We start from the raw sequence: 25,466 nt of genomic DNA, 5'->3' as shown, positions 1-25,466 counted from the left end.
TGCTCACAGGGATCACAGCAGGGAGGCTCAAGCAGAAAGCTTTACGCAGCAGCTAGTCTTGAAAGGTATTCCATCATTCACTGTAAAACTCTCATGGACAAGACAAATGATGAGTCTCTTAAGAGTAAAGGAAAGCATCTCACAAGTTATGTTAGCACCACTCTTTCATGGAGCAAAAATCAGCTTATTTACTGCTGCCATGCTGATTTACTATTAAAAACTTCATCCTAGTCACAGACAAGCAACAGAAGGAAACTATCAAGGACAAAATAATCCAGGGGCAGGAAAAATGCAAACATTTCTTGATCTGTAATTACCCAACAAAGCAGCTGACAAAAGCCTACACGTGTCTCAAGCCTGAGTGGCTGAAGTCTCATCCCAGTCCCCTGATACCACTGCAGGGTGTACTCACCGGCCCATGCTTCGATCGGAGGTGGTAGACAAGTCCTGCCTTTGATCTGTATGCTTTCCCACAGTGATGGCACTTCATAGCCATTTTCTCCAGCTCAGAAGCAGCCTTCCCACATTTTTTAATGTGATATAAGTACCCCATTATGCTGGTGAAGCTGCCTGTGCAGCCCTGTCAACACAAAAGCAAAATACATGGAAGAAAACCATTCTTCAAGGGATTACATACCCAGTGTGAACAGGATCCACAGTTTGCTGACCAAAGCACTATCACTTATCCTGACAGAGCAGAGACAGCAGGTAGAAAACTTGGACAGAAAAAATCTGCAACAAAGAATTGGCACTGAAATGACTATTAAAGGTCTCTTTTAACCCAAACCATTCTATGATTCTATGCTACTCTTCCTTAAAAGCTTAGCTGGGATCTTGAAGCAAATCTTGCTTTGGCCAGCACCAGAGCACACTCAACAGCACTCTCGTGTTTCATGTTTATGCATAAAACACGGCTGTTTAATTGACGCTTTGCACAATGCAGCTTACCTCCCTTGTACACTTTAGTTTTCCCATTCGCTTCAAAACCTTCCGAAGGCGGTCTCGCTCAAGCTGCTCATCCAATTCTTCTCCCTCCTTCACAACTGGCTAAAGCACAGCAGAAAGATGAATGAAAAACACAGGATGCTCAGTATTTACAGTTCTCCTCACAGGGAATTCACTACTCACACAGGGGCAGGAAAACTTCTAAAATAATACAATCTCTGCACCTTATGATTTTACAGACATGTATTTACTATAATGATGACTTTCTGTATCTGTGCTGCTTTTGGCTGGGGTGACAGTTATTGTGGGGCTGTGTTTTGGATCTGTGCTGAGAACTGGGCTGAGAGCTCAGAGATGGTTTTGCTGTTGCTGAGCAGCCCCTGCACAGCACTAAGGGCTCTTCTCCAGCTCCACCTCCAGAGTGGCCTGGGGGTGCTTTACTTGTGTGCTTTATCTATTGAACTGTCTTCATCTCAGTCCATGAGTTTTCTCACTTTGATTCTCTCCCCCATCCTATGGGTGAGGGAGAGAGTGAAGGGCTGCATGGGGCTTGTCTGCTGACTGGGGTTAAACCAGAGGATAATTTAACTGGGGTTAAATTATCTTTAAAAGGAGTAAACTGACAGAAAATGATGCATCTTAAACATTTACTGGTCCTCCTGTTTCCATTCAGCCTGCCTAAAGTGAAGTAGACTGCTCGTAACAGTTACTCATCTGTGCAAAACTACAGCTCAAGTCTCTTATTCTCTCTCTGATGGTTATTGTATATTATTTTCTATTTTACCTAATATTACACCTAGACTGAGTAAAAAGATAGAATGCAGTGACAGATCTAATCCTCAGGGCCAGAATGTGATCCCTGGCCTACATAATTTACTAATACAGCTGTAGGTTCAGAAACTGTAGTATTGCAAATCATGCCAAAAAAATTCAGCGTGAATTATCTGAACTTTACACAAACTTCCAAATAACCTTTTCAAAAGTTCTAATTCTTCACAATTACAGTTCTCCCCACAACAGGAGACATTGCCATCTTTAAAGTAAGAGCAAAGAGGAAAAGCAGATTGTAGTATTAGTAATAATCAAGTGTTAAATTAGTATTTTTACAGTAAAGAAAGATGAGAACTAATTGCTGCTTCTGCTATTTTACCTCAAATCTAGTATGCTCTGGATGAAGAAAAACCTCCTCCTTTCTAGCAAAGGACTGAAAATGGCAGCCTAATCTTTCTCCTTCTGATTGGGAATGCCTTTATGTATGACTTACTACCAGCCTAAACAGAATTTCATCCCTCTTTCTATGTGGCATGCCTACCATCTCTGGTAACATTCTACTGTTTTTCAGATGTCAAGTCTTGCTGGAAAAATAATAGTTTAACTAGATTTGAACAGCTAGAACACTTGAAAAAGGCACTCCATGTTCTGTGTCTGTGTCTAGCAGGAAAGGAGCAAAGCCTGTCCTGCCTGTAGGAGTTTCAGATGAACAGCAGCTGTGTTACCTGATTGTTATGGTCTGCCATGACATGGTATTTCATCCCTGCTAAAGACTTCAGCTGCTTCCCGCAGTGATGACACGTGAACATTTCCTAAAAATAAACAAGGATGTGGTGCATTTAACTGTAAATTAACCACAGCAGTAGAAAACTCTTGTTGGGGAAAGGAGCAGGAGAGCAGAACAATTTATTTGGGCCCGGTAACTCTTTTCAAAGAACCAATTTTATGGAGTCTAAAATCTAGTGGAACACCTTTGTTCACTACCCCAAACCTCCAGCAACAGGCTGGGCAAGAAGCACCAGTCACTGTTCTTACAGATGTATAAAGGACTCTTGCTCAGGGACATGATGATGAGACAAAACTGGTTTTAAATATAACACAAAACAGGCAAGCATTTGTATCAGTAAATGGAAGAGGAGTAAAGAAACCATTGCTCATCTCTCGTGTTCTTACCTTCCTGCAATTCACCATATGTTTCTTCAGTCCTTCTACAGTTTTCCTCACCACAGCCTGGCACGTGGGACAGGTAACTCGGCCTTTGTCCTGAATCTCTAAAGACCACTGCTCTTCCATACTACCTGTCAAAACACAACATTTAGAACACAAGTGCTAACACAACATCATTTTTTTGTTTTCTTCCTTAGATGTGCACAGTGAATCCTAAAAAGAAGCAGGCCACATGCTACCAAACTTGTGTCCAGCTGCACTTCAACACGTGCAGCTCCTTTACAGCTTCAGGTATGGAATGTCACAAGGCACAGATCACTCACTTTCAAGGAGCATTTTACAAACACCCTTTGATCTACCATTCTCTTGTAAGGTGTGCTCTTCTACCTGACCAGTGGACATTTTTCCTCTGTTAATTTCTGTCACACATTTACTTTAGCATGCTGAATAAACTTTTCTTTTGGCCAAAGTGTATTCATAGTAAAAGCAGTCACAGACCACCAGGGCAAGTTACTCAACAGCCAGGGAAAAGCACCCTGTGTGGCATGGTTTTCAGCTTCTGGCCTCTTTATGAAATTCCAAACAGAAATTTGGCATAATCCACAAGAATTATAAATTACTGAAATAAGTTCTGGAAAGAAAGTGGTTTAGCAGCCATCTGCCTGAATTCTTACCGTAACAAGATCCACAGCCTCTCCTCTTTTTCCACTAATAACAGGCACAGGCTGTCCCTCTCCTGGGGAAAGGTTTGTGAATCAAACAGCACTTGGCAGAAAACTGGGGTGTTTAATGAGTGCTGTGATTTACAAATACCAAGATATTCCACTCACTGAATCAACGCTAATTTTATTTTTCTAGAACAGATTGCTTGGGTCTCTGGTTCCCAGAAAAGGTGATCTCGCAGCAACAGCTATGGAGATTTTCCTAAAAACATACTCTGCTGAGTGAAAACTATAAATATTTTAATGAGTTTAATAATGCAACTATTTTAACAGGCTTTTGTTCAGTTCAAAAAGTGATTCCTCCTTCACTGTTACATTATGTAATAGCAAGAGCACATGGAACTACACTCAGGCAGTGTGCAGTCCTTTTATTCCTACTCTGCACAGTGCCAGGACAGCAGCCAGCTCCTCGTCAATGGTACAGTGAACTACTGAATGGAAACACCAGAAGCACAGCTGTTGCTCAGATTCAAATCCCAGAATCATATTTATCTTTATCTGCTTCATGAACAATTTTTAGCTACTGCCTCTTCTTACCTGCATCATAGGTTTCTGGCTCTTTCTGAACAGTTTGGCGTTTCATTCTGGAATTTTGTTTTTTTCCAGTTTGCTGTTTTTTTCCTGTTATAACACAAACAAGACAAGCCAGAAGACTCAGTTCTGCTAGCTTTGTTACAATAAAAAGCAGATTTTTTTTTGCTAGAAGTCTGCTATTTAGTCTGCTGTCTCAAAGTTATTCAGAAATGTTCAATGCTTTTTTTTTTTTAAAGCAGTGTCAAGACTATGTTTCCTACTCCCTTTCAAGATCTATTTATAGTGGCAGGCATTATTCCCACCCAAATACTTCTAAGTTCTATGGTTGTTCATACTCAAAGCTCAGGGGATGGGAACTCTTCACACTGACACATCCTCTCTGCACAGTTTGGCTGAGTCCATCTGATGACAACCAAAATGAGGAGTCTCATTGCTCTACTCATTGCTGTCTTCCTTAGACTAAAATACTCTTATTGTTTCAGCATGGGTTATGCTGTTTGCTCTCATCTCCCTGTCCTCTTCAGTTGTCCCACACATTTCCTGAACTGCAGTGCCTACTCCTGGAAACAGCACTCCATGGTGACCCCGCATTAGAGCAAAAGAATTACTTCACATGTCTAGTTACTTCACAGTCTACATTCCTCCTCAAAGCTCTCAGTCTAACATCTGCCTTCTTAAAAAACCACCATGACACTGCTGGTTCCCAGTCAGCTTTTGATCTGCTATGGATCTTGAATCCTCTTCTGAAGCACTGACTCCTGGGAGGCTGCTCGTTGTTTTTCAGCTGTGACAGTGTTTCTTCCAAAACAGCTTCTTCTTAACCATCTTGAATTTTACATTGTTCTCTGTTCTATTTTTAAATTGTTTCTTTGTTGTCATGACCACTTTCACTTTAAGCCTTTTCTCCAGTACACTTGCTGTCACTTTCAGCTTTGTGCTGTCTACATGGTTCCAAGTCCTTGGTGACAGAAACAATAGTCAGAATTGAATACAGGTACATTCTGAGAACCATCTTTTCCACCTCCTTTTTCACCAGGCTAGTGACCTCATTGTAGAAGGCTATCAGGTTGATTTAAGCATGAACCCATGTTAACTACTCAAAATCCCCATCTTGTCCTTCATGTGTTTGGAAATGCCTTTCAGGATGATTCTCTCCATCAGTGTCCCCCAGGGACTGAGGTGAGGTTGAATGGCCTGTAGTTCCCCAGATCTTCCTTTTTTCTGTCCTTGAAGATACGAGTGGTATTTTCTCTCTTCCAGCCTCCAGGAAGCTCTGCCAGTCGCCATGACCTTTCAGAGACAATCAAGAGTGGCCTCACAATGACATCAGCCAGCTCTCAGCACTCAGTGCAACCCATCAGGCCCCACAGGACTTGAAATTATAAATTGTTTAGGTTGGAAAAGCCCTCCAAGATCATCAAATCCAACAGATCCCTCCACGCCACGAAGGCCACTGCTAACCCATGTTCCCAAGTGATATATCCACACGCCTTTCAAATCCCTCCAGGGATGGGGATTCCACCACTGCTCTGGACAGCTGTGCCAAGGCTGGACAGCCCTTTTGGGGCAAAAAATTGCTCCCAGTATCACATCTAAACCTGGTGCAATTTGAGGCCATTTCCCCTTGTCCTGTCACTTCCATGGAAGCAGAGTCTGAAACCCCCCTGTCCCCTCCTGTCAGGGAGTTGTGCAGAGCCACAAGATCCCCCCAAACCTCCTTTTCTCCAGGCTGAGCCCCTTTCCCTCAGGGAAGGTGTGAGTGCACTGCTCCTCAGAGCAGGGGAGCTGGTGACAAAGTACACCCTCCCTGGTCTTCCCTTTGCTGTTCATGCACTCGTAGAATGCTTTCTTGTTGCTGTTCGCATCCCTTTCCAGATTCAACTCCAGGCTGGCTTTGGCTTTTCTAACCTCGTTCCTGCAAGACTGGACAGCAAATGTACACTTCTGTGTCACCTGCTCCTACTCTCACCACTTGTACACCTTCCTTTGCACCTAATCACTGACTGACAAACCTTCTGAAGGAATGAAAATCCTCTGATGTCACACATTTCTCCCCTCGGTCTTTGTGGCAACAAAAAAGTGCCTCGGTTTGATTTCTTCTTAACAAACCCACACTGCTGTTATCAGCTACTCAGTCTCCAGATGTTTACAAGCAATGTGTCAGATTATTTAGTCTGTAATCCTTTGGGAAATTGAAATGATGCAGACTGGCCTATACTTCCCAGAATTCCCTTCCTCCCTCCCTTTGTCAGACTTCTAAAACAGACTGAAATTAGATCATCTCCCACTGATTTAGCAGACACCAGACAATGGCTTCCTAGAACAAAACATTCAGAATCAGAAACAGAGTTTGAAGACTCCAGAAGATGTCATTTGGGCAGACAAGTTGAAGTGCCTGTAGGCTTGTAATTGGGAATTACAAGTTATTTGTATTACCTGAAATCTTCCGCTTCTTCTTGGGAGAGTCTTTAACATCTTTGCCTTCCCTTTGCTCAGATTTCCTCTTGCCTTTCAACAGTACTTCTCCTGATAAGTAAGAACAGATATGCTTCAGTCTCAGTATTCAGTCTGGATAACAGCTTTGAGGTCTACTGCCACATCTTATCCTGGTATTTGATACTCAGTTTAAAAAAAAAAAAAAAAAAAAAAAAAAAAAAAGTAGCTCTTGTGAGGCACCTGGATACCAGTGAACTGGACACAGCCTTCTCACGCAGCAACATTTAGACACCCCATGGCCCACAATACTGTGATACAGCAGGTATGGAAGAAATGGTGCCACAGCATGGCCTGGAAAAATAATCCTCAGGAAAAGAGACAGAAAGCACTAGGTTATGTGATAAAAACCTCACCTCCACTCACACAAAAAGGAGCACACAAAAACTCAAATAATAGCATGCCTGCCCTGAATATTTCCAAGCCTATCAAAGTCTTGTCTCCATGAATACAGATGAGCACAGAAGCACAATGGTAGGCAGGGAACACCAATTATAGACTTTAAAAAACAGACAGCTTCCTCCTGGGTCTGTCCCAGGACACCCACAAGTCTGTGGAAACCCCTCTCTGAAGCCCCCTTTGGAAGGGGGGAACAGTGAGAAGGGAGAGCGTAGTGTTACTGCCTAGGGTTATGTAGCACCCGGGATCGGAGTTGAGAACAATTCAGGATTACACAAGACCAGGATAATCAAGAGTGGTATCAAAGGGAGGGAAAGGGACAGAATTACTCAATTTGGGGGTGATCAAGTGTGGGAAAAGAGAGGTGTAAGAGGATAGCAAAGAACACCTGCCTGTAAATAGGTGACTGGTCAGTGAAGAAATCTTGTTATGCCTGACACCAAGCAGGGTCTGAGTATGAGCTTGTCTGTAAGGAGGTCTTCACCTGCTCCTGGCATGGCTCTGCAGGCCTCAGGGGCCAGCGTATCCATGTCGCAGCAACTGAGGAGACTGGGATCCAAAGGTCAGGCACTGAGTAGATTGAGTGTGTAAGGATAGAGGCTGTTGGTGCTGTTTGTGTGCATGTGGCTCCTGTTCATGTATGTGGTAGGTCTGTGTTTGTTCCTACAGGAATACTCACTCAGTCTGGCTAGTGACTGCACCTGGGACTGTGCAGCTACAGCAATCTTGCTTCTATCAAGCTACCAAATTTGCCTCTTCCCACAACAGAATGGAATATGGATACTGACTTAGAGGTCAGAAGAAAGTGAATTAAAGATTATTGAAATTTTGACTCTCTGCCATGCAAGAAGTTTGGAAAACAGCTCCTAGGCCAGGAAATCTGAATGCTCCTGCAACAACCTAAGACCCAAACCAAATAATAAAATTATAACTGACAAATGTGAGAAAATAAAGACATCCTTAAAAAAATAATAATATACCAACCACAAAAGCTGTATCTAATCCCAAATACTACTGAATGGTCCCCTTTGCCACATCTTTAGTGTTGACAGTTCTATATTTAAAGCTCTTGAAGCTTATTTCTGATATGATTGGTGTAACTCTTACCTCTTCTACAGATAGAACTGAGTTGAGGCACAGAATGATTATTTTAATAGACAAGTGACTCAAAAGCAACTGTATAATGTCAGAGAACTGTACCCGTATTTGTGCAGTGGCAAAAGTTAATTTCTTCTAATACATGAGCAGCACTAGCAAGCTTGTAATTTTTGGCTAAATTGCAGCATGTCTTTCATGAGCAAAACTAATCTCTCACTGAAGAACCAGAGAGAAAATCAGTTTTGCCTTGGACCAGCAGTGATAAATACCTTTTTTTTCTGAAGATTTGTTCACACTGTTTTTCATTCCTCTCATTTCCAACCAGTAAGCAGGCCTGCGAATGGTCCGCTTGCTCCTAGGCTCTGCACTCCCATTCACTGGGCTCTTCGGGGAGGCAGAGGAAATATTGGTGACTGTTTCCTCAGAGTCACTGTTCACTCCTACAACAGCAGCTTCCACCTCCTCAAGTTGCTTAGACCTGGAAAACATCAAGTCCTGTGTGTATAGATGCATACTTGTATATGGATGCATATACACACAGCCACAATAAACTTGACAAACAACATCCTTCTCATCTTCCCAAGTGTTATAAAATGAATATCACAGTTCACTGAATCACCTGAGGTTTGGGAACTGTAAAGTGCCAGCAAGATCAAATGTCCTCAGTGCTGTTTTCTAGTACATCTTTTTGATAATGACAATTAATGAGATCACAGGAGGAACAGGAAAAATATTCCTCCTACCTAAAACTTTCAACTTTAGAAGCAGGAGCAAGTGAACCTTAATTTAAAAATATGCATTTATCCTTGCAATATAAGAATATTTCTGCAGCTCATCATTACAAAAGAGACATTTTCCATCCCACAAAGGGCAAATTTCCTTCAGTCTCTACTCCCAGAATCAGGGCTGGCACTACGCAATTAAAGATTGCATGCCAGTAAGAATTTTAACTAGCAAGGCTTTCAGCAATGAAGACAACCTTCCAATATATCCTACAAATCACTCTACATTAAGACTACTTCAGGCTAATCAGCAGCACTGAATTTTTTTCCTAAAGATCAGAGGGAATTTTGCTTCACTGTTCCAAAGTATTTCTCTCAGGCATCTACATTCTGGTACATGAGAGCAAACTGAATGAGGTGTCAAAGAAACACAGAGTATACATTCTCTGGGCAAATACCATTTATTCAAAAAGGAAAGAAAGGGAACATAAACATTTTGCAATGTATCCCATTGCTACTACAATTAACAACTGAATTAAGTGGATCACTCGAGTGATGACTATGTTGGCCATTCTGTCAATACCCTGAGCTGTGGAGCTCACCTTTAATACATCAACCCAGGAATTAATAAGGGGGGACACTGATGGCACCAGGTCAGGTCATGCAGAAGTATGGGGAGAAGATTTCTCAAACTGAAGTCTGTAAGTTGCAATCGCACCCAGACTACATATATTTCGGAGTACCATTTGTCTTGGACTTAAAATATTTTATCTTCACAATGCTAAAATCCTTTTAAAAAATAAATGAAAGCTAATACACATTGAAGTGTCAGAAAAGCACTTTTCCTACAAACCAGTAGGTGAAGTCAGCTGAGACTCTCAACACATTAATTAAAATTGTTGCAGCTCTTAAAATTCAGAATATTCTCAGCTTTTTTCTTGCCTTCAATCAAACCAGACAAGAAACATTCACATACTTTTTATTTCCCAAGGACTTCCTGTGCTTCTGCTGTCTGTGATGTCCAGTCCTGGTGTCCTAACAAGGCAGAAAAATTCACATTAGCAGCATCATTTGTTTTCTTTTAGCATGTTTTACTATGCAGCGAAGCATAATCACATGCACTTTGAGGATGTGCATACACCACCCTCTGAAAAATAAATCACTGCTTTCTGAAACTAGAAGTGCTTAACCTTTCCAACTACAGCTGAAGTGGACTGGAATCAAACCAGGGATGAGCTCCTCCACACTCCCCATATGAAAGCCAATCTTTCCCCTACAATGGGGCGTGATGGAGTGCTCTTTGTCTCCAGTACATTCACCCATATGTTTTCTGCCTATATTTTATCACCTGATGACAAATATTTTAGATTCTAATTTGCTAGCTTTTACACAGTACTTAGTTTTTGTTAATGAAGTATTTCTTCCATTTACCCTGCCAAGAATGTTATCTCTAGTCTCCTTCATGTTCTCCTTTTTATCTCGCTTTATCATACCCCATCAGCTGCCCAGATGTTCACTTTATCCACATCACAGAATCCTTTTTCTTACTTGACAAAGATTTTTTTTGTCACTTATCACTTGCTGTGCTCCTATTGAGACAATTTAACACATCTTCGTAAAAGTATGTGTACAAATCAGTTGAATAACTCATTTGTTGTAGGTTGCTCCTAGTGCGTGGACAATCACATACCACCACCATCTTCCAAATGCTAATCATGAATGAATGCCATTCTTCATTAGAAAGCTCAGGATAAAACCAGTAATTATACAGACTAGAAAATAAAAATCACTGTCCAGCAGAAGTATAAAGAATACCAAAACTGTAACGTAGGGAACAAAAGCAGTATTTTGCCATAAACAGGAAATGGCTAAGAAACTGGAAGAAACAAAAAAACCACAAAATACCTAACAAGAACCAAAACAAAACAAAACAGCCCGAAAAGAAAAAACAAAAAAATCCAATGAAACAAAACAAAAAAAAACACATGCAAAAAAGGAAAATAGAAGAAAGAAGATATTATAGCTAAATTACGTATCTTCTTCATAGAAAAATGTGATGCCCACTATCAACAGTGAGAGACACCCCAAGCACTAGTTAAGAAGTTCAGTAGCGGGCACTAATACCAATATATGAATGATTAAACTGTGCCTAGACCCTCCAGCCCCAGAGTCTCCTCATGGAAATGCTAGGGAAGCAGCAGGAGAAAATTCACAACTGATTGATCAATGAATTCGCAATCAAATTTTGCGTCCTTGGAAGAAGGACATCAATTGGATGTTTGTGTTTGCATCATTTATACCCAAACAGTAGTGTCAACAGCACTGTCTGGGAAATCTCCACATGAGAAATGCGTAGAACCCTCCCTGAGAAGCAGCCAGAAAAAGTCAGGGCTATGAGGTTACAATGATAAAAACAAATAAACAGGCAGGTGGAGTCTGCTGCAATTCACTGGCTTAATCTACAATTAGAAGAACCGAAATTACAAACATGGTATGTATATCAAGATTCATGGGATTTTCATAACTAAAAAATTTTGCAATTAGAGTGAGGATTACTACGAAGAACTTTGGTGGTAGTTAAGGATCTGCAATAAAAAAGGGAAGTGAAAACGATCTGTCAGGCTTTACTAACTGAGAAGTTAATAACAGCAATTAAAAAAGAAACATCTATAGAAACTAGTGTTTAAGTTCTGTGGGTTTTTTTTTTCCTTTATACACTTTACTTCCTACTTAAAAAACAGAGACCTAATGTATGCAGGAATGCCCAACGGCTGGATAGAAGGAAACCAGAAAAGTCACCTTCCTTGCACAGGTGAGAAGTGAAACAGCAGCCCAGAGCCTGAAAAGATCGGAAGTGGTGAATTCTGTCTGCCCGTGGACTGCAGGCCATTCCGATGAGATGGAACACGTCTGCTGCTGGAGCTGGAACACGGGCTGGAGACAGCATCCAGCTCAGCAAGACGGTGCAGAAGCACAGAACCGAAGCCCCCGAGATGAGGAGCTGGTACAGAAGCTGGAGTGATGAAGGTGTCATCAGGGACACCGGGCATCCTACGGGCCCGACTGTCCCCGCGAGGAGCGGGAGGCTCGGGATCCTGTGGGAAACTCCCTGTTCCAGCCCCGCGTTCCCGTTCCTACCCGCACATTTATCAGCTAGATCCTCCTGCAACCACAGCATTCCGGACAAAGCGCACCCCGGCGCCCCAGCAGCGCCCCGCTCAGGGGTCCTGCCCGACTCCGGGCCGAACCGAACCGGGCCAGGCCCGAGGCCTCGGGGGACGGCCTGGCCTTCGGGCGGAGTGGGACGGTTCCCGCGCAGCTCCCCGGGAGCCCGGAGCGAGCCTGCTCGCCGCCCGCTCAGGGCCGCTCACCGCGCCGGGCCAGGCCGCACAGCCCCGCCGGCGGCCCGGGGAAGCCGGCTCGCTCCCGCGATCCCGACATCGGAGCCCATCTCGCGGTGACCGCGGACCAGCTAGGCTCTCCGGGGCAGCCGCCGGTGGCATCGGTGAAAAGACTGCGAGCACTCACCGAGCCGCCGCCGCCTCTACCGCCCCGCATGGTGCCGGTGCCGCCACGTCAGCGCCGCGCCCGCCCGCGCGGTCCCGGCCGCCGCTCCCGGCCGGCCCCTCCAGCCCCGCTGCGCTGCGGCTGTCGTGGCGCGCCCGGGGCCGAGCAGCGCTAGGAGGCCGCGCGGGCCCGCGGGGCGTCCCAGGCGGCAGTGGGGCCACAACCGGGTCCGGGCGCGTCACGTCGGCGCCACGGCCGCGGCCGCCCCCCGCCCCGGAAGGACAAGTGAGCTCTGGGAATATGGCAGCGGCGGCGGGAGCCGCGGCGGTGGCCGCTGCCCCGGTGTGTGTGCTAGTGCTGGGTATGGCCGGCTCCGGAAAAACCACCTTCGTGCAGGTGAGAGGCTGCGGGAGTCGCGAGGGGCCGCGGGGAGTCGCCGGCTGCCCCCGGCTGCCCCCGTCCCTGTGCCCAGCGGGGCTCCCTGTGCCCAGCGGGGCTCCCTGTGCCCAGCGGGGCTGACGCCTTCCCGTGTCTCCGCAGCGCCTGGCCGCCCACCTGCACGGGCAGCACTGCCCCCCGTACGTGATCAACCTGGACCCTGCCGTGCACAGCCTGCCCTTCCCCGCCAACATCGGTAAGTGTTGCGCCCGGCGGGACGGCGGGACCGGGCCGGAGGAGCGGCCTGGGGTCCTGCAGGAGGGAGCAGGGCCTTCAACAGAGATCCAGCCGGGTCGCGGAGAGTGCTTTCCATGTGTTCCGCAGGAGCGAATACGTGAGAGAATAGAAGCTGGGCTGCTTGTGTTCCCTTAAAAGAGCCCAAGCTCTAATAAAAAAAGGACTTGGAGACTATTTTTTAAAGTTATAGGTCTTTTCTTCAAACAGTGGTTAATATGACTATTTTTAGAACCAAAGCCATTCATCCAATGCATCTGTACGTTTTTATGTCTTCTGATGTGATTGGTGGTATTTGGGTTCTGGAGGCTTTTTTTCATCAGTAATGAAAGGATTAGCAGATTTGATTTGGTTCCCCACATACAAATATGCTATCAACAAAGAGCTTTAAAGCACTTTAAAAGACACGAATTTTAGAGAAAACATTTTAGCACTAGAACAGATTTAGGTTTAGCTGTTCAAAGAGTGTACCAGTCCCTAGTTTCGTGACAGTCCTGTGTCTTACCCTCCGTGCAGGATGGCAGCTAGCCTTTCCAAAGGATAAGAAAGACAGTGTGGGTACACAAGTTGTTTCGCTGCTGTCAGAGGAATGACTGGAGTGTCTGTTCCAGTGCTGGATCTCTAGTTACACAGACAGATTGGGAGATGTGCTTTGTTAGCTGATGGTGGCCAGATGGGGGTTAGAAAACTGTTTATATGTCTTTCTCCCCTAGATATCAGGGACACTGTGAAGTACAAAGAAGTCATGAAACAGTATCCTTTTTTTGTCTGAATAATGATATTTGAAATTTGAAGTTTTTGAAAATAATCTGTTGTGTGAACACTATGGTGAAGGGGCAGGAAGTAGGTGGGATCGCAGTAATGCAGAGTTTGCATGAAGATCAAGAGGTTTTGATTGTGTATTTCTTGCATGTGATATTAGGAACGTGTGTTCTACAAGATTTGGCACTTAGCTGATCTCCTGTGCTAAAAATGATTTTGCCTAACAGTAAATTTTTACAGCAATAAATAGGTTTTTTTCTGGTCTTTTGTGGTGGGCTTTTTGAGGGGGGGTTGTTTGTTTTGGTTTTGGTTGGTTGGTTTTGTTTTGCCTTTTTTTTTTTAAGCCAGCAGCCTTTTCCCCATGTTTTATCTAGTCTAATTTTATTTGTCATAACCATGACAATGAAAATTCCTACTTGCCTCTAGGCAAGGAATGAAAATTCCTACTTGCCTGTAGTAGATGGAGCTAACTATTTCTCCATTTGGCCATAATCAAAGCTTTGTTGTCTCTCTGAATCTCAGAGACATGGGAGTGTTTGCTCTTGCTCACAGTGTTGCTGACTGTAGTGTAGTAACATTATGCTAAAGTGGCTGCACTTCCTGAGGGCTGTGGAGGTCTTTGGTTGCTTATGTAATAGCTTGTGCAGATGAGGCAATACATAGTCTTTGGTTTTGACTTGCAAGTATGACTCTTAAATTTAATATTTTAGACAAGAATAAAGGTGATGGGTGATGGGGGATTCTTGATTTTGGCTGTTGTTTGATTTGGGGTTACCAGCAGAAAATCCTAAATATAAGTTTCAAATGAATATGTAAGTGCATTATTTGCTTCACTGCATATGTTAGCCATTACTGGAGTTTCTGTGCCTTGTTAATAAGAGCTTGAGGAGGATGTTTGGATATTGAGAGCAGTGATAGAGAAAACAGTGTGTTATGAGTCAGTGCTGGTTCTTGTGCAGTTAAAGCACAAATAGCAAGAAGAAGCCATGTAGCCCCTCTTCCTTCTGCCAATTGCATGTGTTTGGGTAAGAGCGTATTTGTTAGCCTGCTGAATGACTTTATAGACATGTATTAATCATGTATCGGGGCTGTTGTCCCTTGATCTCAAGATATTCAGGGTGCATCTGTAGTCAGAGCTGACAAAGACGACCTCTGGGGTCTGCGTAACCATTTGCTTTCCTAAATGAAGCATCAGATATGGTCTGGGCCCAAACGGCGGAATAGTGACCTCTCTCAATCTCTTTGCTACAAGATTTGACCAGGTACGAGGTGGTTTCTGTGTGCTGTCCCAGGATGTGTGCTGGAGACAGGGGTTTGGTGTGTGTCCAGTCTCAGGGGGCACTGTGTTTGGTTAGCCATCTCGTATTTCTGGGGAGTTATACTCCATGCAGAACTACATATTCTACAATGCTGTCAGAGCACATGAGCTTTCATATGAGGGATTTCAGGCTTTCAGCTTGTTTTAAAGTAAAATGAAGAAGCCACAGATCCGGAACATCCTTCAGTCTTTGTACAGGACTGTTGTTGCAGCGTGTTTCCTATAAAATCTTTCATGTGGATGCTCTGGTTTAGGAGTAGGGAAGCTTACTTCTGGAAACCCATTAAATTTTCCTGTGGCTATTTGATAATTGACAGCCCTCCTAAATCATAGCACTAAATCAGCTCTGGGGTGGAGACTGATGTCAGGTATTGAAGTGATCTGACTTTACTCAGGTACAAATTTCTTTAGCCAGGTACTAGAACACACACAAAATCAAGATTGTCTTTGACCTATGCTGGGTCTGAGCATTTTTCACCCCTCCTCAGTAGGACATGTGCACACTCTGAAAAGCATAAAGGCTTTAACCTTTTGATATTCACCTGCAGCTGTGCAAGTTAATGTAGTTTCTGCTATGAAATGAAGATGAAAGTTTCCTGTTGTGAGCCTAAATACAAAATATACCTCTGCTTTTTCAAACAGGTGATGAAGTTCATTGAAAAAAGACAAAATGCATCCAAGTGAGTACATTCTACTGAGTTGTGCTTTTCTGGGATCACTGTGGGAAAACTGCAAATTTGTAAAAACCTTCTCTGAATGTTTTCTAGCTGTTTTTTTCAGGCTTGGTATAAATTTTATGTGGAAAAGGGCATAGAATGGATAAACTAGATTTTCTTTACCTACATAAAAATAAAGCCTGCTTATTATAGTCCTGCTTTTCTTGTCTTCCATTAGACTATCATTTTCTCTCACACACTGTTCAAATAGGCAGCAATTAATTATTTTTCTGAAGATTTTGCACTACTAACTATCTGTCAAATTGATACCTTCAACTCATGAGAGTACATGCTTCTTAGTTACAAAATTCACACAGGAGATTTTCAGGCATGCCCATAAATCTCATTAGTGTTTGGGAGAAGCTTTTCTCATCTATTATAGAATAATCATGTCATTTGCCATTGTATAATCTAGTCAGAACAGGACCTCGTGCTTAACTAATTTTTCCTAATTGTTGTTTTGGGGTAACTTCTTACCAGGTATGTTATTATTGACACACCAGGGCAAATTGAGGTATTTACTTGGTCAGCATCAGGAACCATCATAACTGAGGCCTTGGTAAGTGCTTTTGGCATGACTGGACAGTGAAGCTATGTGAATGAACTGGCTGTTGAGCAGTGAGTTTCTTATCAAACTGTCTCTGACTTGTTGTTCCCAGGCCTCCTCTTTCCCTTCGGTTGTTGTCTATGTGATGGACACCTCTCGCAGTACTAACCCTGTCACTTTTATGTCCAACATGCTCTATGCCTGCAGGTAAGAAAGGCTGTAAATGCAGCCCATCTGCTTCAATTGCTATGTCTCTTTGATAGTTACTTTTGAGGGGAATCATGGAATAGTTTGGGTCTAAAGGGACCTTTAAAGGCTGTTTAGTCCATGCTCTCCTCTGTGGACAGGGACACCTTCCACTAGACCACGTTGGTCCATCCAACCTGGCCTTGGACACTTCCAGGAATGGGGAGCCACAGCTTACCTGTGCAGTGTCCTTCAACATCTCTCTGCTGTCATAATGAAAAAATTTGTCAGCATGTCCCTTTCAACTTAAAACCATTATCCCTTGTCCTGTCACTAGAAACCTTGGTAAAAAGTCACTCTCCATTTTTCTTAGAAACCTCTTTGTATACTGCAAAGCTGCAGTAAAGCTTCCCTGAAGCCTTTTCCAGGCTGAACAATCCCAACTCGCTGTCATGTCTCCATAGGAGAGTGCTCTAATGGTTTACATGGGTCTGTGGGCCCACTTTACCGCTCCAAGTCTTTCTTGTACCATGGTTTCCAGAGCTGGATGCAGTGCTCCAGGTGGGATGAGAACAGAGTGGAAAGGGATACTCACCTTCCTCACCCTGCTGCCCATGCTGCTCTTGGTGCAGCCTGGGGTGTCTCATATCCATTTCATCTACTGGCTTGGTTATTCTCTTAGTGATTTTCTTATTGAAAAAGCAGAATAAATTAGGTGTCAATAGACATAGAGAGGTTATTGGTTCAAAACTCCCACTGAAAGCATTAAATAATCCATGAGACCTTGGTGTGGTGAATGCTGGTTACAACAGATTTAACATTGCCTGTTGCTTATAAACTCATTCATCTACGATGTATCAAGATAGTCTAGTTTAAGTTCCTTCTTGTAAACACATAGTTTCTTATTCTGTTTTTCAGTGTTACTGAGACTTCAAGAGATTTTTTCAAGATTTGTTTTGGGTTCAGCATAGCAAGAAGTTCTTGATTTATTGTATTCTTCCTCATACATGAATTTATCTCTTTTCTTTCATGTTGAATTAGGGACTAAATACCTATAGAATGATCAGCAGAGCTAGAGCTGTCATAATTCTTGATAAATGTCGGTAAAAGGTTTTCAAAAATCTTTGCAATCCTTGTATCAAGGTCAGGAGCTGTATCACTGTAATAGTGTGCAAAATATGTCTTACTGCATGCTGCATTTTCTGACATTAGTTTGAGTAAAAGGTGGTAGCACATATCCAGTGAAATGAGTGTGTGAGCTCTTGTGTTGAGGTAGATTTTCTTTATAGATGTTCTGTGTTATTTGAATTCATTGCTCAGTTCATAATCTCTCAGAACCTGAGGTCTGAGTCAAATGCAAAATGCAAAGGTAGTTAAAAACTGGGATCTGAGAATCATAGAAAATGGTAATCAAAATTAACTGGGTGTGTCAGAGGATTTCTGCCTCACAGATTTGTGTTTACATCTTGGGGAAGCGTATTTTGTTCAACAGTTGTAAGCTGGACTTGGGTGAAAATTACATTTTGATTGCTGCAGAGGAAAATAATTTTCTTTTGATGTCAAATGTATTCAGTTTTGCACAAGTCTTGTCTGCCTTATGCTTAACATGCTTTCTAGTCTAGTGAGTTTTAAATTAATGTTAAACTTTCATTTTGTGTCTCCCTGCCCAGTATCCTGTACAAGACAAAGCTACCTTTCATTGTAGTTATGAACAAAGTAAGTCAAAGCTCTGATTTCCATTTCCTAGTGGGACATTGTTCTGCTCAGCTTCTTTGGTGTGGTGTCTTTGTTTTATCACAATAATGGGTTTTGCTAGAAAAGAGTGACTGGGAGGAAGCTGCAGGCTGACAAACAAATCTAAAAAGGGCACAAGCATAACCAGGGATGGGCAGTTGCACTCAAAAGAGGACACCAGCACTATGAAGCACGTTTGGGACCTTAAGCCTGGGCTCTAGGGACACTTAACCCTGTAAGGTAAGAGGGAGGACACTGGGAAGTCTGCTTTTACACACCCTGTTTCCACATGGCATTTGTCTTTGTTACTGTTTCTACCCAGCAGCAGGCTGATGACCCACAGTGGCAGTGGGGTAACACCTGCATGTTTCCAGGAAGGAGTACAGCATACTTTACCAGGCAAAACTCAGCAGAAGGTGTTTGATCCAGTATTTGCTGGGAGGCAGACTGTAGTCTAGAGATACACATCCACTGCCATGTAATGCACTCGCAGTCTTAAAGGAGTGCTTTTAAGGGCTGTCTCTTCAAACATAATCATTTCAGATATTGAAAGAATCCCGTTAGATTTTTGGTGTGAGTGCTGCTGCCCACAGACATCATTTGTATCCCCAGCATAGCAGGCTGTCTGTACACACACACACACACACACACACACACAACACACACACACACACACACACACACACACATTTCCCACAGCCATGCCTTTACTGTGCCCTTTTAATGTTAGTGTCTGCTGTGCCCCAGCTCTACCTGTCTGCCCAGTGTCCCAAACCCTGTTTTGACACCTGCTTGCTTACTGAGCAAGGTTTTGTATACTGTTTTCTCTCTAACTCTAGACAGTAATTTTAGAATAAGCTACTTAGTTTTTGTTTTTTTTTTTTTCAATATAAAAGGGCACGATATAGGAAAATCATTCTCTCTTAAGAAAATACACCTTCTGAAAGACTGAAAGTGGGACTTGAGCGTTAGGAAAGGTAGGCCTGATGCTTAGGATCCGTAACTTCAAACCTCAATTTAATGTTTGCCTTTGCTAAATAGTAAAGGCAACAGCATTTTAAGAATTTTTAGCAAGATGTAATGAAATTTAATTTTTTAAAATTGACTCTTGATAAGAATGGAAGAATACTGGGCAGCTTATAGATGTGCAATGACAAACAGATTTTAGAATTTTAAGATTTGCGGAGGGAAAAAAAAGCAATTTGTAGAGCTGATTTTATTTCATATATAGACTTTGAAGTACTCAGGCTTTGGGCCTTGGTGTATTCGGTTCTGTCCCAAATCTTGTGCATAGTGCTAGGCAACACTTCATCTTTCTCCTTCCCATTGGTGCAGGGAAATGAAACATATCGGAGTTTTAGGCACCTCATATTGTGCTGAGAGTGGATATGCCTGTGGTAAGATGTTGATGATGCATCTGGTTTGATGTTGATGAAACTTTTGAATAGACTGCATATGAATTGATGTAAAGTTGTGGAACCATCTCACCTGTTTGTGTCCATTGCTGTGCACTGAGTTTGGGTTGTAACCTCCTTGGGTCAGAGCACAACTGATGCTTACAGAGACCCCATCCTTGGGCTGCTGCCCAGCGTGGAAGTGGCTCCTGCTCCCCCAGCTCCCAGGCAATCAGGAAAGCTTAGGATTTCAGTGGGGGCAGCTCTTGCCTGGCCTCAATCATGCAATCTGCTATTTACACTGTAAACTTTATTGTACAGTGTGCAGTGTTTGAATGCTTCTTTGCAGTAAGGTGTAGAAGGCTTTAGAACTGTGATTGTTCCTTTAAACAGTCAGTGCCTTCTTAAACCTGAGCAGTTGTTTGTCTTCTTTCCAGGTATTCGTGTAGTTGATTTGATAAAAACAGAACTTGCAAAACTTCAGACCAGGGCTCAGTATTTTGACAATATTTACATTTTGAAAATAAGCTTAACATTGATTTTTTTTTTTTTTAATTTTTCCACTTAACAGCCTATGGCTAAGATTATTACTACTGAATATTTTCCCTTTTCCTTCCAGACTGACATAATCGACCACAGTTTCGCAGTGGAATGGATGCAGGACTTTGAGACTTTTCAGGATGCCCTGAATCAAGAGACCTCCTATGTCAGTAACCTGACTCGTTCCATGAGTTTAGTGTTGGATGAATTTTACAGTTCACTGAAGGTAAGAATCTTGTTTTTGTTTATTACCTCTCATGAAAGCCTAGAGAAGACAAAGCTCAAGAGTAATGTTTCTGATTTAGGGTGGGAGTAGAATGTAAGGAAGGCAAAAGGCAGACTGTTCACTGGTGCTCAGGGAAAGGAAAAGAGGCAATAGACACAAAGTGAAATACAGGAAACTATGTTTAAGCAGAAGAGGAAAAAAAAAACTTCATTTTTATTGATTGAGCACTGGAACAGAGTCCAGAGAAATTCTGAAGTCTCCACCCTTGGAGACAGACCAAGTAGTGAGCAACCTGTTCTAGTTAATTCTGTTTTTTGGGCAGAGAAGTTGGACTGGATGATCTCCAGAGGTATCACCCAATCCTAACCATTCTGTCCTTCTGTAAAGGGTCTTTGCACTGCCCTTTTGAACTGTAGTCTGTTGATGAGCCATGTTGAGGATTTGCTAATTTGAACACAGTAACTTCAGTAACTTGACACGCTGAGTGGCAGCCCTGAATAATTCAATATTGTGATTATTCATGAGAAGAAAGCGAAGATAGGCTGGTGAGAGGCAGCATTTCCTGTCTGAGGTAATTTTCAGAAAGTGTCTAGTACAGTTATGCAATTTAGTACACAGGAAGAATGGAAAGAATCTCAAACCCAAACAAACACCCTCTCCCCCTTGCCCCCCCATATTTGCTTGGGCAAGAAGAAGTTGGGGTTTTTTTCTCACTTAACCAGGTTTAGAGAAGACAAAGTAATCCAGTTCCTCAGGAAACCCTGTGCATCAGAGGCTGTTACTGTTCCCATAGTCTGTGCAAAAGGTTTCAGCTAATTGTGTTTGTCATTATCTTTTACTAAAGAAAAAGCAAGCTTTTTTGGCTTTATGGGTATTAAAAGAAAGATAATGAAAATAAGTGATTCCATTCAGATAGATGTAATGTACGTGTTCTATGTGGAACAATATTCAGAATTTCAGAAGGGATTGTAGTGGTGCCATGTACAGAACTAAAGTACTTCCTGTTTCTTATTTGTTAATTAGGTCATATTTCTGTGCATGTCAGAATACTGAACTGGAGAGCAGGTCATATGATGATTGTAGCATAGACTGCAGCTTGTACTTCAATGCAAGGAAAGTATAAATATTGATATATGTCAGCGTATAGTAGTACTTAAAATCCTTTGGAAAGCTGTCTCATGTTTGCTGTATTAATGACCAAGTGCAAGGCTGTATTGCAAAAAGTCTTCCATTTGTTAGTGAGTAGATGAGACTGTCTAGCTTTCAAGAAAGAGGTAGAATTTTTGTTAGAAGATTAAGTATTTTTAGGTAATTGATTTAACAGAGACAGAACAAATGGCCAGAGGTGTAATGATAGACAAGTCCAAGTTAGGAAGGAGCTGTGCGTGTTGAATGTATTGCTGCAGTAACTGATTGAATTGTCCACCACCTGCTGTTCTGGGGTTGGACGTTGGACTGCATGGCCAAGTGTGATGTGGCTAAATACAAAGTATTAGATGTAATTTCAGAGCCAGAAGGTCAGGTGTTGTATATTTTGCTGTCTAATTCTAGTACACATACATACTAACTACTTATAACCCTAGGTGCAGATTGGATTATTAACAGTAAACAAGTAAGTGACAGAAAGACCTGACTTTCTCTTGAAATGCTGAACTCTTTAAATAAACCAAACCCCCTTCCAAAAAGAAACACCCCCTGAAAATACTACAACAACTCACCAAACAGAAAACCAGCAGCACCCAAAAACAGGGGTAACAAACATGAACACCAAGTGGACAAAGAGTTTGAAAGCAGGATGGATACAAGTAGAAGTGGTACTGCACATTCTTGTGCCACTGTGCTGTCATTAGGTTTAGACTAGTAATTATTTGTTAGTTTTTTCCGTTTTTTTGTTAGAGACTGGTTCAGTTACTCTGCAGTTGTAGTGTGTGGTTTGTTTTGCAGGTGGTTGGTGTTTCTGCGGTGCTCGGCACAGGACTGGATGAGTTTTTTATCCAGCTTTCTAAAGCTGTAGATGAGTACGAGAGGTAAGGCGACAGTCAGCCCAGTGAACACTTCCTGAAGGTACTGATTTGTAGCTCCTTTGATTTGAAGGATTCTACACCTTCTTTAGCCTAGGTAGTTTAGGGTTTCTAATAAACTTCAAGCATCAGCATAAAAGGTGGCAGTGTAAAGGAATTATTCAGAGGTGAATTTTTGTGTTCGTTGCTCAGTGAAAAAGCAAAAGCTATCTGTGCCATTAACTATGTGAAGGAATATTTTTTCTGTAATTCTGTATAGCAGTCAAGGTCTGAACTCTTGCTGTTTCAATTAAGTATGTTCACTTATTTTGCATCCATTGGTTTCACAATCCAAATCTGGGTAAAAAGTACTGTTAGTCCTTCTGCAATGTCTCTCAAACATGAAAGCCTTGAGAAAACTTTTTATGGGGTAGAAGGAAGCCTCTGAGATGATCCTTACTTAATATAAATCATGTGTTGATTCAGACTGAATGCGCTCTTATCTTTTCAGAGAGTATCGTCCAGAATATGAACGCCTGAGAAAAACACTAGTAAGTGGTTTTGGCTGTTGTACACGTGTATAGTGTATATTGAAGTTGCTTTTATGCACACAATTGCCTTTATGTTGAGAGGGTCTAATGTTTTATTTACTAGTCACACTCAGTGTGGGAAAACTCCTGTCCTGAACAAATCTGCTATCTGCTTTTTTTTCCCTAGATGTAGCGGAGCATATCATTACAAGAATAAAGATGTTTTATGAAACATATATTGTTTGCTGCATTAGTGCTAGTATTTCAGCTAATTGTGAGAAAATGGTTGGGAAATAGTTTTGTATCTTCCATTCAGAAGGATAGAGATTTCTTGAAAATAAATTCTCGAGTGTTTTGTCGAAGGTATCTTTGTATCTTCCTGTACCAGTGAAGTATACTGGTTTGACTTAAACAGTAACAGAGACTCATTTGCAGTACCAAAATCAGTAGCTCTGCTCACCTTGAGTCCTGGCTGTCCAAAAGACAGTTCTCTGCAGGCACTGAGTTTGGCTTCCTGATGCTTCTGAAAATGTTCTAGAAGTCTGCTGGAGGTTGCTGTCTGTGTTTGGTCAAAAGCTCTGTGTAACCTTAGTTACACAGAGATCTGCTGAGTGACTTGCACTCTGGTGGGGGGACAGACTGTTGGGTTTGGGTGAGGTTATTTTCTACTAATATTTAAAATGTTCTCAGAATCCACATGTAACTCTATCTACAGGAGGAAGCTCAAGAGAAACAGAAGAGAGAGCAGCTGGAACACTTGTGGAAGGACATGGGCAGTGTGTGTGTGCAGGGCAGCACACTGGCAGGTATCTCACCAGGAAGATCAAATTCACTGCAGAAGTTTTATGAAGAGTTTGTGTTGAGAAGTGCTTCTCTGTTCCCACAGCAAAAGTGTGAAAGCAGCTCCATGTTAGAGGAGTGGGGCTTTAGTTCCTGTGGGATTGGCCACACTTAGCTCTTCCTCTGTCTGTCATAGACGTGCAGGAAACCCTGCTGTGCAGCTAAAGCATCAGACATAGTAAAAATAATGAGGTACTTTAGAAAAGGTGAAACATATTAGGATATAGGAGAGCTGTGCTGTTGGCTGCACTGTTCCTTAGAGGTATGTGCTGATAAAAGTCTGTCTTGTGTCTTTGGGATCCACTTCTGTCCTTTCAGAGCAGGTGTTAATTGTTGTGTTTGTGTGCAGATAAAAGTTAACAGTGTTGACACAGTTGTTACACAACAGTGTTTGTGTAACACTGTTGTGTAACAGTGTTACACAAACCTGCAAGCTGGTTTGTGTACAGCTATTTCTTTCCCTTCAAGGACTTGATGATGCTTCTGCAATGGGTCCCTCTGAGCTAATCCTTACACGAGGAACTCTCAATGAAGAGGAAGAGAGAGAGAGTGATACTGACGACATTGACCATGAAGGTAAGGGAATGAGGCCATCTAGTTAGGAAATCCCCTCTGTATCTTATTACCTGTGTGGACTGTAAAGAGAGCCTAGAAAACAAGCAAACAGTCACCTAAATACATGTGTCAGAATCCATAGCAGAAGCCCAGCTGCAATGTTGGGTCAGTGCTATCACTCTCTGACCTCTGTGAGAGTTCAATTGTAAGTTTTCTATACAAGTAATTCATAGGTGTATTACGCACATAAAGCAGGGAACTCGTTAGGCTTGAGGCACGCAGTGACCTCTGAACCTGATTGATGCCCAGCTGTTTTATCATCTCTTTGACCTTACAGTTTCTGCTGCTGGCTGTGGCGTTTGCTGTGACTATGGTCTTAAAGCAGTCTTCTAAGTTCTTAGAGAGTGATTTTTTTCTTCTATAGCTCACAGACTTAATCTTCATTCTTTTCCTGTTCCATTGGTGTTTCAGATCACTTCTTTGCTTTGCCCTGTAATGTTATGTTGTTCTGACTATCCTGACTCTAGCTTTTGTCAGTAACAGAAGTAGAATAGTGCTGAACTGTTGTTTCTTCCCCCAGTGACTGAGGAGAGTCATGAAGAACCAGCCTTCAGAAACTTCATGCAAGACGTGCGGATGAAATGCCAGAGAAAAAGCAACCTGAATGAATGAGACCTTCACAAACAGAACGTTTGGAAGGAACAGCATAAAGAAACTTGCATGAAACCATGCGTGAAGACTTTTATTTGGGAACTGCTTCCTCTGATAGATTTTTATTTCTCTTTTTGAGAAACTGTTGGTCATGTGAGTTAAAGATCTTGGAGCCAACTGACTGCACAGTTCATCATCTGCTGCTGTGGCTTCCTGAAGCTGAGGGAATCAGATAGCAGTTTCTTTTCCTCCAGATTCTTCAGATCTATCTGTTGAGAGCTTAGATTTTGAGCATCATTAATATCTGCAGCACTAACTGGTCCCCAGAAACGTGTTTGTTTGCTTGTGCAGCCAGGGCACAAGTGATGCTGTACTGAACTTTATCAATCTACTTTGATGGTTTGGTTTGTATTAAATATATTTTATGTACTAACAAA

At 42.5% G+C, this 25,466-nt stretch overlaps 2 protein-coding genes across 2 annotated transcripts in view; one reads left to right on the top strand and one right to left on the bottom strand.

The window, feature by feature from the left end:
* Positions 1-12,518, bottom strand: part of ZNF512 (zinc finger protein 512) — an 18,661-nt gene extending 6,143 nt beyond the window's left edge. Inside the window, exons 1-9 of the mRNA XM_012572969.5 lie at positions 12,380-12,518; positions 9,828-9,886; positions 8,399-8,607; positions 6,576-6,665; positions 4,143-4,226; positions 2,890-3,014; positions 2,442-2,528; positions 949-1,047; positions 413-580 (exon numbers count right to left, since the gene is read on the bottom strand). Of these exons, the coding sequence (XP_012428423.3) occupies positions 413-580; positions 949-1,047; positions 2,442-2,528; positions 2,890-3,014; positions 4,143-4,226; positions 6,576-6,665; positions 8,399-8,607; positions 9,828-9,886; positions 12,380-12,409 (951 nt within the window). The 5' untranslated portion in view covers positions 12,410-12,518. The remainder of the gene's footprint in view (positions 1-412; positions 581-948; positions 1,048-2,441; positions 2,529-2,889; positions 3,015-4,142; positions 4,227-6,575; positions 6,666-8,398; positions 8,608-9,827; positions 9,887-12,379) is intronic.
* On the top strand, positions 11,733-25,466 carry GPN1 (GPN-loop GTPase 1). The gene is made up of 14 exons (XM_002188701.6): positions 11,733-12,754; positions 12,899-12,992; positions 13,744-13,783; positions 14,988-15,054; positions 15,753-15,790; positions 16,307-16,385; positions 16,486-16,580; positions 18,230-18,275; positions 20,307-20,453; positions 22,398-22,480; positions 22,965-23,004; positions 23,699-23,789; positions 24,292-24,399; positions 24,959-25,466. The coding sequence occupies exons 1-14, from the start codon at positions 11,873-11,875 to the stop codon at positions 25,048-25,050; spliced, it is 1,902 nt and encodes a 633-aa protein (XP_002188737.2). The 5' UTR covers positions 11,733-11,872; the 3' UTR covers positions 25,051-25,466.

The sequence above is a fragment of the Taeniopygia guttata genome, chromosome 3, assembly GCF_048771995.1.
Source record: "Taeniopygia guttata chromosome 3, bTaeGut7.mat, whole genome shotgun sequence".
NCBI lineage: Eukaryota > Metazoa > Chordata > Aves > Passeriformes > Estrildidae > Taeniopygia > Taeniopygia guttata.
Note: the sequence above shows the minus strand (reverse complement) of the source record. Positions and strands in the feature narration are given on the sequence as shown.